This window comes from Mirounga leonina, unplaced genomic scaffold, assembly GCF_011800145.1.
Source record: "Mirounga leonina isolate KUSES-001 unplaced genomic scaffold, KU_Mleo_1.0 Mir_199, whole genome shotgun sequence".
Classification (NCBI taxonomy): domain Eukaryota; kingdom Metazoa; phylum Chordata; class Mammalia; order Carnivora; family Phocidae; genus Mirounga; species Mirounga leonina.
Window position 1 is genome coordinate 4,383,243 of NW_023270498.1, and position 13,531 is coordinate 4,396,773.

Sequence of the window (13,531 nt, forward strand, 5' to 3'; positions counted from 1 at the left end):
GTAAGCTGCCTGAGCATAAACCACGACACTGGCCAATGCTAAGAGTTACGTGGGTCTTCAGAAAAGACCCTTTCTTCAGCGGAAGGGGCATACCGATCAGATGCCACCACAGACACAAATGAGATTTTTTGGTTTCAATCTGAGCTCACTAGTCATCCTATTGTACATCTCGAAAACAAAGACTGCTTTGAAACCCGAGAAAAACGTTCATTCACGTTTTGTAGGAACAGGCTCACAATCAGGTAACACCTGGAAGAAAACTCAAGCTTCTGTTAACATAGGCTAAGTCAATCGATTGTAAAATGTAAGCTACTGTTACTCTATTTTATTTGAGCTATAGAATTCAAAATATACACTGTAAAAGTACAATTAATAAATTCCCAGTTTCCCATGCTAAAAAGTGGGAAAGGCTGCATTACAAAGATGCCATCTTTAGATTTCAAGTGTCCCGTGTGTCCCCTTCACTTCCCGCAACCAAAAGTTCTGTTCCAGTTCTCATAAAGCTCTAAATCTTTAGGAGACACACTAGGCCGCACGGTTCTGAAGGCGTTCTCAAAATCAACATAAGCTATTGGTCGAACTTGATCGGGTGTTACCGTGGCGATGTCAACAGTTTGTAAACTGCGAATAGGCCCGAGAGACGCCTCTCTGCAAAGCTGTGTCATGTCAGCTCCCGAGAACCCATCGGTCTGCCTTACAACGAGGGCAATTTCCTCCTCACTGAGGCAGCACTGCTCCTTGGACATCAGATTAATCACAATCTGTTTCCTAGCCGCAGCTTCTGGGAGCGGAATATAAAGCCTTTTGACCAACCTTCTCCGGGCAGCCTCATCAATTTCTTGGGGCCGATTGGTTGCTCCCACCACTAGAATCCGATCTTCAGAAGATGTGGTTGCTCCATCTAACTGCACTAGAAATTCCGTTTTTATCCTTCTAGAAGATTCGTGCTCACCATCTCCTCGTTGAGATAACAGGGAATCGATTTCATCAATGAATATCACAGCCGGCTGCTGACACCTTGCCACGGCAAACAATGCACGGACCATTTTCTCCCCCTCACCTACCCACTTAGACGTCAAAGAAGAAGCAGAGATACTGAAGAACGTTGCCCCAGACTGACTAGCAATGCACTTGCCAATTAGAGTTTTACCAGTCCCGGGGGGCCCGAAGAGCAGAATTCCTTTAGGGGGTCCTCGTAAACCCGTAAAGATGTCTGGCCTCATCATGGGCCACACGACTATCTCCTTTATTGTGGCTTTGGCAAATTCTACTCCTGCGATATCGTCCCAGCTTATGGGCGGTCCATGGTCCATAATCTCATTCATGATAAGTTCAATCATCTTTGGCTCCAAGTTCTTCAGCCGCTCATCAACTGGATGTGCCGGCTCCGCAGCTCCTGCACCGTAAGCCTTATACTGCATTCCCCCATTCTGATCTCCCCCATCTGGCTTAGGTACAGGAGGAACGAACTTCCCAAATATTCCTCGGGACCTACTAGCTCCCAGAGACTTCTTTACACCACCATAGGAAGACCCGGATGCACGCTGGGGTTGGTGGTACTTTTTTTGCTGATCTATCCATAACTGTTCCTTTGCAGTTTTAAAAGTAGGCAGGCTACTCTCTTCCCTTTGGCCATTATCCTCTGTTTTACTAAAAGCCTTATTCACTATCGGGGCAGAAAGGGCATCAATGGTGCCAGAACCATAAAAAGTTTTTCTCTCCCGTGGATTTTCAAAGCCAGAAGGCAAACAAGACTGATTAGATGAGAACATATTTAGTCCTATGTTGGCCTTTGGAGAGCTGTTATTTTCCTTCTTAACATTTCCAAATAATGGTGTGGCATGGATTTTTGCAGTGGCAAAGTCACCAAACAGTGTTAAGGATGAAGGACAGGTCTTTCTGGTGTTAGTCAGGACAGGTGGCTGGGCATCCTGAGGGCACTTCGAAGGACTGCTCTCTGGGATGTCTTGGGTCCTATTCGTACCAGGAGGTGCATTAGTTAATGGGCCACTCTCCCCAGAACCCCCACAAACACTAAGTTTAGGAGGCTCAAGGACAACAGCCTCTTTATGGATTACTACCGAGGCATCAGCAGGTGCCAACAGAGAGTCTCTGGATTTTTTGCCAGCTTGCATCATCTCCTGTACATTACTCATTTTGAAAACATTATTTATTGACAGTCCAGACTGCCACTTGTCACTGTCAGTCTGCTGAGATCTTGCTAAAGTTAAAATGCTTTCTGCGTAGTTATTCAAGCCAGTCTCAACATTGTCAGAATCAATAACTGCAGAATATTTCTCTGCGTATTTTCTGAACAGTTTGGTGGCGCAGACTTGGGAGAGCTCAGCGTTTGCCCATGCATACTGAACGCGTAATATCTGTGCTCGGTACGCATCTGCCTTCTGTCCTGGGGTACATATGCCCGATGTAATTGCAAAGTAATTCTTCTGCCATTCACTCAGGTGCACAGACCTGGAGCTGGAGGTCTGCATGCTGGAGGTTCTCCAACAAATGACAAAAATGAAAAACAGTCAGTACCAAGAAGAAAGAAACAAAGATATAATATTGTAAGCATATTTTTTAAATCTCTGCTCATCTGAAGGAAGGTATACTGCACTGCTCACATATAAGAATAGAACACTTATATAAGAAATAGCTAGGTAAGCACAGATTTCAGGCATTCAAGATAAAGACTTAATTAATAATGCTTTGTTATAGGTTAAATGGTTTGAGTTATATCATTTTCCCTGCAAATAGGGAAAACATTGCTAAGGCTTAGATGGAAAGGGTTTCAAATTAATCAGCAAAAGAAAGGCAACACGTTAGAGCAAAGGAACTACAGACAAAGCAGAACATACCAAGCCCGGGGGTTCAGCTCCGTCTCTAAGAAAAACCAGATGAATGATCTCTGCCAAGCCTCTATCGCTGGGCCCTCAGTTTGATCTGTAAAGTGAGAGAAATCATCACAAGAATCAAGTCAAATAATGAGTATGCAAATATTGTGAAAAGCACCATTCTCATGCCTGTTACACAAATGTGCAAACTAAGGCTGGGAGCTCACCGGAGATCACAGAGCCAGCAAGCAACAGGGCCGGGATCCACACTCGGGCACGTTCACACAGGAAAAGGGCAAGTCACCGCACATGAGCCGCTCCTGGATGCCGCCCCCGAAGGTCACATCAGCACGGATCAAAGTCCTCAACAACTGCCACATTATCAAATGTTTTAAGGACTTCCTCATCAATGAGCACCGAAAACAGGATGCCCCAGAATCTCACAATTTTCCAATTTCACGTGAAGTATTAAAAAGTGAAACTGACCTTGTAAATGAAATAGGAGAACAAGTCTGCTAAAGTATAAACACTCTAAGTCTAAACAGTGTGCTAGTAAAGTGCTTTTACTTTAGGATTCTTCTCTTAAGTTATTTTTATAAGCCTCCTTACAGTCAAATTATTTTACCAGGATTATTGGTGACTGTAATCATATTGCTAGATGTGTGGAATTTATCACTCCAGCCACAAGAAAAATGTGTAAGAAAACGTCTAAGTTTCCTAGGAGTATTGCAATAAAGGAGTGTTGTAAAAACCAAGAACTCCTGTATTTTAAATCTACCTCCCAAAATGCCTATAAATATGGCTTAATAATCTGTAGGTTCTTTTAGGACAAAGGTTAATACAGCCGTGTCTCACTTAAGACGCTACAAATACGAAAGGCCCAGTGAGATTCTAATTTGCTTCTGCAATAAAACTAAAATTAAACTAGTCAAAGGTAGAACTGACTTCTGACAAGCCCCTCATCTCTCTTTCCACTCGACCATTTTAGCTTTTAAGACTCTTTCAGGCAGGGCGCCTGGGTGGCTCAGGTGGTTAAGCGACTGCCTTCGGCTCAGGTCATGATCCTGGAGTCCCGGGATCGAGTCCCACATCGGGCTCCCTGCTCGGCAGGGGGTCTGCTTCTCCCTCTGACCCTCCCCCCTCTCATGCTCTCTCTCTCTCTCATTCTCTCTCTCAAATAAATAAATAAAATCTTTAAAAAAAAAAAAAGACTTTCAGGCAAAGCTGGAAGTGAGGAACTGAGAGGTGACTTGGAAAACATTTATCACCTTTCTTATCAGGAGGAACACCCTCTTCCTCTGCATGGCTTCATCCCCCTTTGTCACCTGCAATCCTGGGATTCCTCCAACAGCTCAGTGCTCTGTCACTGTTCCCAAGACACCCTCCTTTCCTCTCCACCTTCATCCTTTTCTTGGAAATTCACCTCCCAAGTCTACTTCCTGTCGACTCAATCATTTACCCCGCAAATGTGGACACGGACAGGCTAACACCTGTGTGGCCAGCCCTGGCCAAGGACACGGCCACTGTCCCCATTACCATCAGTCACTTTCATACAGCATTTCTTCCACCTAAAATTTGCGGCTCATTAACACATATGAACTGCATTTCAATCTTTTTTTTATTATTATTTTGATAATTTTCTGCTTATTGTGAGAATGTGGAATCTAACTGGACAGTTGGCTTCTGCAAGCAGGACCCGTTTTCTATTACATCTATCCTCTCCCAGTATCTAGAACAGGGTATCCGCTGCAATAAAAACTCCTAAAACCCTGCCAGACACAGAGCCGGCAGCCCTCTGTAGGAATTTCTAACTCCCAGAAGCAGACCGGCCTCAGGACCCGCCCACCAGCCAGGACCCCAGCACAATTCCCGAAGTTGTGCGTCAGGAGCACAGTTACAGGACTCAGCTCCCAGGGGCTGAAAGTTCTGCAAAGCACTCACCACAGGCCTCAGCACTTAGAAAATCCTAGAACAAGCGTCAGGCGTCCCCAGTCCTCGCAAGGACCCCTCCACGGGGGTGGGTGCACCGCCGCCGCAGCAGCCCGCCCCCAGGAGACCACCTCCCCGAACCGGCGGGCGCCGCGGGCACGAACCCTGCGAGAGCCTGCTCCAAACCGCCCGCCTTCCCTCAGCGGGCCGCGGAGACCCCTGCCCGGCCGCCCGGCCCCCCGCGCTGCCTCTGCCCGCCCCTGCCCCCGGGCCCTCCGCGACCCCCGCTCCCTCCCGCCCACCCGCTCGCTCCGCAGCACCCTGGCCGGGGCCAGGCTCCTCCGCACGCCCCGTCCCCTCTGCGCCCCCCACCCCCGGCCTGGCCCCTGGCCCCCATCCCGACCCCCATCCCCCGCACGGTCCCGGCCCGGGCCCTCCCGCGCTTCCCCGCCTCCCAGCCTACCTGTAGCCTCCGAAAAGCGCGGGGCCCGATGTGCGCATGCGCGCTGCTTACGGGCTCGGGCCCGCGCCGTGCGTGCGTGCGTGCGTGCGTGCGTGGGGCGCGCCGGAGGTGGGGGCGGTGGCTGGTGAGGATCTGGGCAGCGGGGATCAGCCTGGGGCTCGGGAGGTTGACGGCGACGGGAGACGCGGCGAGAGCGCGCGGGAATGTTGGCGAGGGTGGGGGCGTGCGCGGGGGGGGGTGCGGGGGCGCGCGGGGCGGGGCGGGGGCCTGACCAGAGAGGCGGCGGGGGCGCGCGGGGCGGCGGGGGCGCGCGGGGCGGCGGGGGCGCGCGGGGCGGCGGGGGCGCGCGGCAGGTCTCAGTCCGCGCTGGCTGACGGAGGCTGACTGCGGAGGTTCTGAAGCTGGTTAGCAACGAGGAGTTCACGGGAAGTGATGAACATCGTTTCATTGCACCTGTGCCTCCTGTTCGCCGTCCGAAATAAAGACTCGGAGACGCTGAGGGTAGAGCCCAGTTCAGAGGACCCCCGCAGAAGGCGCCTTACCTGCGCCCCCCTGGGCAGCTCAGGGAGCGCGGTGCAGCTGCCGGCCGGGCCAGGCAGGTGGCGGCGCGGTCAGGTCGACTGACGCGGGGGCCGTGGGGGGGGGGGCGGTACCCCCTCCTCGGAGCACGTGGAGGCCGGCTCCCCGCCAGCCCGTGGCGGTGCCCCTCCTCCGCCCCGTCTGTTCTCCACGTCAGCAGGCGGGTGCTGGGCAAAGCTTACCCACCGGCCAAGAGCACTGAGTAGAGGAGCGTGCAAATCGACACGCATTTTTAAGACAGACTAAGGGAATCCGAACGCCTGCTCTGCCTGAGTCTGGCAGCTCAGCTCTGCCCCTCAGCCGGAACACCCCGCCCCCGCCCTGCGCTCTTTCGGGACACTTTCGTGGAAGGAAGCCTTTGGAAAACACTCCGTTATTGCCTTGGACTTTGAGGACAGTCGCATGCCCAGATTAGTGAATTGCGTTTTCAGACCAAGAAACAGAATAGCCACCGGCAACGACCTCTGCTGTCCTTACTGTCATCGCGTCACATAACTGGAGACGATTCCGGCTCTGATCACGCGCCCTAAGGATGTCCTGAGGGTACACATTTCCATTCTGCCATCCCCCCCCCCCCATCTCCCGTGACTTTTCCCTCCAGGCTTGTCACCTCGCTGTTCCGAGAAGGCCCCCACGATGCAAGGAACGCAGCCTCAAACTGCCCCATTTAAAGCGGGAAGAAGGGACCAAACTAGGAAAGACCTTTCACCCCTGAATACTTCTCTTTCGGCAAAAGGAAGAAGCGTTTTGTTTTTGTGTTTGTGTTTTCCAGGAAGCCCCAGTAGCCTTCCTCTTCCTCTCCTTGGCTCACTGATCTTGGGTTATCCCATCCTGAGAGCGGAAAATAACAGCACGTGACATTTAAATGCACGGTCTGAAGAAATGGGAGGCAAAAAAAATGTCAAAGACCTTTCTTCTAGCATCTTTTTAAATGGGCACAAAATAAAAGGGATTAGACAATATATTTTTGTAAATAGGCAATCACAAGGGAAACCGCTCACAATTCATTTCTTGGCTTAAGTAGGAATAACAGACTCTTTATTCTAAAGGTTCATAATTTATTAGCTAATTTTCATAATTACTCAAAATATAGAGAATAAAAATAAAAGAAAATGTCAATGGAAACTGTTATCTCCAGGCTGACTCAGTTGTGCGTTTACTAGCTATTTTTCCACTTGTATATTTAGAAATCACCATATGCTGTTAGGGTAATTGGCAGTAAATTTAGTAAATTTAAATAAATATTATTAGGGTAATTGGCAATTTTTGGTGACTTTCATCACTAATGTTTTAATGATAGCATTTGGAGAATTCACACAAACCGCTGTCTTACCATCCTAAGAGTCCAGAGCTGGTTTTCAACAAGTGACATGAGCATTGCCATTTCACTTTTGTGCCTTTGATACAAAAGCATTTCCCAATCCAGCAGTTTCCATCTTCCTGCGTTGCTGGCAGAAGTATAAGTCACTTCCATACTCTCCCCAAACGGAGCCTCCTCCTAACCTATGTAAAGGGAGTAAACTCCTCTAACTCAGAAGCTCTTCTAAGGATTGCGATTAATACGCGATACCGTAAATCCGCAAAACATTGGCTGGCACAATGCAGACATTCAACAGAAGCTGTGAGGTTGTCCTGTACTTGCTGCTATATGAACACTACCATTGGGATTCAAACCCTTACACCGTAGAGAGACCTTCGCTCTTTTACAAATGGGATATTTTAGAATACTATCTAACACTTTAGCCTAGTGTGGAAGAGTTTAGTACTTGAGCTATGCAGATAAACTTTCCTTCTGAGACCATAGACTATGTTCTTTCTTCTGGGTAGGATTTTTTTTTTTTTTTCTTCGAAACTGCAAGAGAAACGGTTTCCACCTACAGCAAAGAGAGTGCCAGTTCTTTGCGTGAGGGATTCTGGGAGATGGCTGCTCATTTCCATATTCATGAATATTATAAACATGGTCTCAAAAAAATGCCCGCGGTACACTTCAGTGATCTCATTTGTTTTTGAGCAGAGAGAGACTATGGCCCCAAATATTGTGCATCCCTGGGTGCCAGGAAAGTTACTTTCTATAAGTTTAAAAGAGATGTGTTTAGTCAGTGTGTAGGGAGGTGGATGGTTTGAGGACATAAGCAGACAGGACAGGAGTCAGGTGAAACAGCCAAACCTAAGCTCCGTTCCTTCATGGCCAGACTCCTGTGTGTGGCTGGATTCTCATTGACTTTAAAGCTGGCAACCCCCTAGCTCCGTGATAAGGCAGTATTCCTGCCCTCCATTGGAGAAGCAAGACCTGTGTGCATCTGGACGGAATGCATGCACAGTCCCAGAAAAAGCTTTCATTGGCCACACTGAAGGAATCACAGGGGCCGTGGGGAGGATCCTGTGGCATCACAGAGTAAACAGAAATGGGGCAGGCAGAGCAGTAAGGACAATCTGCTTTGGTCATTTTTCCTAGAACATCACCGCCAACCTGAGTCAGCACTTCTGGCTGCTTCTTGTCTGCTCTATACAGGCTGTGGGTTGAATTGTGTTCCCAAAAGATATACTGAAATCCTAACCTCTGGTATCCGGGAATGAGATGGTGTTTGGATACAGAGTCTTTGCAGATGCAATCGAGTTAAGATGAGGTCATACTGGACCAGGGGGGGCCTTAATCCAATGCGACTGATGATTTATAAAGAAGAGAGGTACAGAGGGGAGGCAGAGACTGGAGTAATATGCACTCATAAGCCAGGGAGCATCTGGGGCCACCAGAGCTGGAGTTGCAAGGAGGGACCCTCCCCCGGAGGCTGTGGAGGCAATGTGGCCCTGCGGACACCTTCATTTCGGGATTCTGGCCTCCAGAATAAATTTCTGTTATTTTAAGTCTCCTAGTTTTTGGTGCTTTGTTCCAACAACCCTAGGAAAGTAATAGACTGTATTCTGATGGTCTAGGGGCAGGCTGGTGCAGTAATCAAGAGCATGGCCCATGGACCCAGCTTTTCAGGGTTCAAATCCTAGCCCCACTACACACGAGCTACATCGGGGGTCCTGGAGGGGAGGGTAAACCCAGTTGATCGCTGAAGAACGTTTGGATGAGAATGACCCCAGTAAGCACCACCCAAGTGCAGGACTATTATGGTCAGGTAAGCCTTTAGCTCAGCAGGGGTGTGTGTGTGGTGGGGGGGCAGGTGGCTGGCTAGCGCTTTTTACTCAAGAAGAACCCATCCTGGGGCAGTGCTTCCAATTTCTGTGCTCCCTAACCCTGCTGTTTGATCAATCAGCCCAGCTTCTCTGGTCTTCATAGACCCTTGAATCTCAGATGTAGGAGAGGGCTCAAAGGTGGTCAAGTTTTCTGTCCCCTCGAGTTTCCTTTACCACTTGAACGCCTGCAGGGGAGTCAAACTTACTGCCCGGTAAGAAAGCAGGTCCTGTGTGCTCACAGCCTGTCTTTTGAGTTCTCCACGTTGAAACAAAACCTGCCTCCCTCCGTGTCACTCTTTGGAGGCACAAAGACTCTTCGTGGTGATCCACGATCCATTGTTTTCATGTAACACCCAGTGCTCCATGCAGTATGTGCCCTCCTTAATACCCACAACCTGGCTAACCAATCCCCCTTTCCCTCTAAAACCCTGTTTGTTTCTCGGAGTCCATAGTCTCTCATGGTTCATCTCTCCCTCCAATTCCCCCCCCCCATTTTTCCCTTCCTTCTCCTAGTGTCCTCCATGCTATTCCTTATGTTCCACAAATGAGAGAAACCATATGATAATTGACTTTCTCTGCTTGACTTATTTCACTTAGCATAATCTCCTCCAGTCCCATCCATGTAGATGTAAAAGTTGGGTATTCATCCTTTCTGATGGCTGAGTAATATTCCATTGTATATGTGGACCACATCTTCTTTATCCATTCATCTGTTGAAGGGCATCTCGGCTCTTTCCACAGTTTGGCTATTGCGGACATTGCTGCTATGAACATTGGGGTGCATATGGCCCTTCTTTTCACTACATCTGTGTCTTTGGGGTAAATACCCAGTAGTGCAATTGCTGGGTCATAGGGTAGGTCTATTTTTAAATTTTTGAGGAACCTCCACACTGTTTTCCAACGTGGCTGTACCAACTTGCATTCCCACCAACAGTGTAAGAGGGTTCCCCTTTCCCACAACCTCTCCAACATTTGTTGTTTCTTTCCCTGTCCATTTTTGCCATTCTAACTCGTGTAAGGTGGTATCTCAATGTGGTTTTGATTTGGATTTCCCTGATGGCTAATGATGATGAACATTTTTTCATGTGTCTGTTAGCCATTTGTATGTCTTCTTCAGAGAAGTGTCTTTCATGTCTTCTGCCCATTTTTTGACTTGATTATTTGTTTTTTGGGTGTTGACTTTGAGAAGTTCTTTAAAGATCTTGGATACCAGCCCTTTATCTGTAGTGTCATTTGCAAATATCTTCTCCCATTCTGTGGGTTGCCTCTTTGTTTTGTTGACTGTTTCCTTTGCTTTGGAGTGTACATTTAAAGACAGGAACCAAGTCCTCTCTCTGAGTCTTTCCCCCTGGATAGCCTTCTGTTTATAAACCTCCTCACGTGACTCAGTTTCCCTCTGATGGCACCAGGGGCTATCACCATAAATGGTGAGGTCTGGGGGTCTGCATTTTAGATTTCTTGGACCCACGTGGTCTCGTATAAGTGAGCCCACCCTGTTTCTTCCTCTTCTCTCTTCCCTCGACCATCTGTGTCACATCTCTGCTTAGAGCAGAAACACACAAGTTTCTCAAAAATAGTAGCTCCAGATTGACCCAGTTTATGCAAGCGACCTATTCTCACAGTGCTTTCTTAATAATTTGTTTCTATTATTTATGCCAGGTAGAGGTGATAGGAGGCAGCACAGAGGTGCTGAGGAAAAAGATTTTGGTATCGAGTGCAGTAAAAAAGAAAAAGCAAAACAGTTTCTAATATTTGATCCTTGGGGATTTACATGATTCAGAAAAGCAATCAAACAACCGTTAGAGCAAAAGGCTGCCAGGCAATCTCCATTCCTGGTCTCAAACACAGGCTTTCTGAATAAAATATCAGCAGTTTCTAATGTACTGAGTCCAAGGGACTCGCGAGTTAGGGGCACAGGGATGAAGTTAGTGGATACTTTAAACCTGCCTTCCCTCTGGGTCTTCTCCCCTTATGATGAGCAAGGGAATGCCCAGTGACATCCCACTTCTCCCGTCTGTCTTGGGCATTTCCACAGGTTCCTTTCAACACTGGCATGTAGTCAGCGTGAGTGAGCATCTTTGGTCCCACAAAGTTTTGTTGTTTGCCACATTTTGGAGAAGAGGCATATGATTCCAGGAGATTTCCTTAGTGTAATACAATAAGAACAATATATTCTCGGGTTTTGTCCTTGATACCTGACAGCAGAGCTCCGAAATCCCTGGGAATGTGTGGGTGACAGGAGCCTCTTTTGCTCAAAACTAGGGGACTCTTGGTTGCCCCCTAGATAGAACCAAGATGGGGGCTGGACACCAAGAAGACCAAAGTGTGATTAAAGGGTTGTAACTTTCAGGCCAGCCTCCTGACTTCTGGGGAGTGGAGGGGGGCCAGAGATTGAGCTCATCACCCGTGGCCAGTGATTTAATCAACCATGCCCATCTCATGGATCCACCATAAAAACCCCTAAATGACAGGGTTGGGAGAGTTTCCAAGCTGGGGAACACATGTAGGTACTAGGAGAGTGCACTCAGAGGGTGCGGAAGCTCCATCCGCCTTCCCCATACCTTGCCCTGCGCAGCTCTTCTGATTGGCTGTTCCTGAGCCTTACCCTTTATGATAAAATGGTAAGCACAAGTAAAACAGCGTCTTGAGTCTGTGAGCTGTTCTAGCAAGGCACTGAACCTAAGGAGGGGGTCAAGGGAACCCCTGCTTTATAGCCCGTCTGTCAGAAGTATGGGAGGCCCCGGGATTGTGACGGGCATCAGGTGCAGGGCAACTTATGGTTCGGAGCCCTAATTATGGGCTCATATCTAACTCCCGTTAGATAGTGGCAGAGAGTTGGAGAGGTAGCGTTAGAAGAGGTGCTGCTATTTGGTGCCAGGAAGGAAAAATCTCATTTGGTGTCAGAAGTGTTATGTATGACTAAATACGGTTTGGGTATCCGGATCCAGTTGTGTCCACATCCGTCGGGGATTTTTCCAACACCAAGCAGGCAGGAGGTGCCATTATCAAAGGCCAGGAGGCAATAGGCTTTGCATCGACTTCTGGTGCCAGCAGGGGTCTACGACACGTCGTGACACCAAACGGAATGTATATTTACGTAAAGATGCTATGCGGTGGATCGAAGGTTAGGCTGAGTAGTCCAGACCTTCATAAACTATGGGACTATTTGGGGATCGTCAGGCTGGGATCAGGAGCCAAGACTTGACCTGGGAGGTGAAAATGGGTTTTTCCCAGAAGGGAATGAATGGTTTCACTGCCACTTATTCTGAAAAATGGTTCACCCTGAAGAGCAGATGGCATGTTTGGCCACCAGTTGAGTGGGCAAAGGGTGTGCATTCTAGTCCCAGGCTGCCTGAGTTCTAGTCCTAGCTCAGTCACCAATTGGCAGTATGACCTGGGACAAGTCACTAAACCTCTTGAAAAACCCTCTTGACAAACCCCATTTTCTCATCTGTAAATTGGGAGTAATAACTGAAAATTTAAAAATAAGTATAAAGTTAATATTTTAAAAATATTGTTAACGGTGCCTGGCATGGATCACATGCTATGAGTGTGTGTGTGTGTTTAATACACAGGGAAGCAGTGCTTCTTGCTGGGTCTAGCCTGGGTGGTTTGGGGCCTGATGGCTCTGTCCCTGAGATGCCTGGAGAGATCAGGAGGTGGGGTGAACTGCGATGATTTACGGAGAAATGAGCCCAAAGTCAGACAAGCTTCCATCTCTTCTGGGTCTACATCTAAGCGGATGTCTGGGAATCTCCACCGGAAAGACCCAGCCAAGCTCAGAGAGAGGAGCCCCTCAGTCACTCAGCTGGCTTCGGACCTCCTGTCTGTGCATGGTTCTCAGCAGCATCCCTGTTGTCACCTGCCGCCCAAGCTCTTGCCTGGGACTCCAGCCTCCGCCATCTTCCCAAAGTAGGCTTATAGATGGGGCTGGGGAGGCAGCTCCACAAAAGCTCAAAAGCTGAGAGCTGGCCTCAGTGACTTTGGTGGCTCATTTTGGAGATCTTGTAGCAAACGTAGTTCAAGAGCACACTCAGGTGCAAACCATCTCATTGTAGAACACAGTCACCTCCACCTCAACTCAATGATCTGAGTGCTCAACACCCTACAGCTCTTAACATGTGGTCCCAGTGGCCCCAGTGGCCCATCCCACATCCTCACACCTTGATGGAAGGCAGGTCTGGTTCACTGATGGGCAGAGAACCAATGATCTTATGTGTAAGATGGGGAACTACATAGCCTCTGATGTATTTCCAGATTCCTGAAAAACAGACCATTTAATTACATTTAGCTATCAGAGGTCTTTGAAATTCAAATAGACTTATTAATAGTCCGAGGACCTTTTCCGAGGACGCTTTGCTTTCAATGGTTAAATCGTCTCTAAAGGACAAGAACTCATCTTGAGATTAAAATTCAAGTGTTTCTGCCAGTAAAAATGGTTTCAAACAAAGATAGGCTATTAGAGTAAATACTGCGGCTTACTGGTATTTACGTTTACAAGAACACTCTGGTTGTTTATCAGTCATGAGACCATAGGGTAGAT

The 13,531-nt window shown here is 48.3% G+C and overlaps 1 protein-coding gene across 6 annotated transcripts; it reads right to left on the minus strand.

Annotated features, from left to right (window-relative positions):
* Positions 1-302: 302 nt before the first annotated feature.
* Positions 303-5,287, minus strand: FIGNL1 (fidgetin like 1). 6 transcript variants are annotated; one of them, XM_035026482.1, is made up of 4 exons: positions 5,227-5,287; positions 3,062-3,205; positions 2,859-2,943; positions 303-2,502 (listed from the first exon to the last, which is right to left on the minus strand). In XM_035026482.1, the coding sequence occupies exon 4, from the start codon at positions 2,490-2,492 to the stop codon at positions 462-464; it is 2,031 nt and encodes a 676-aa protein (XP_034882373.1). In that variant the 5' UTR covers positions 2,493-2,502; positions 2,859-2,943; positions 3,062-3,205; positions 5,227-5,287; the 3' UTR covers positions 303-461. The 6 variants fall into 6 exon arrangements, with proteins under 6 accessions (XP_034882373.1, XP_034882374.1, XP_034882375.1 ...); XM_035026483.1 differs by lacking the exon at positions 5,227-5,287 and adding an exon at positions 4,103-4,120; XM_035026484.1 differs by lacking the exon at positions 3,062-3,205 and having other exon boundaries at positions 5,227-5,256.
* Positions 5,288-13,531: the final 8,244 nt, after the last annotated feature.

Bases quoted from the DNA above. Each gene is read 5' to 3' on its own strand.
- FIGNL1 (XM_035026482.1), bottom strand. From the start codon at position 2,492: ATGCAGACCTCCAGCTCCAGGTCTGTGCACCTGAGTGAATGGCAGAAG.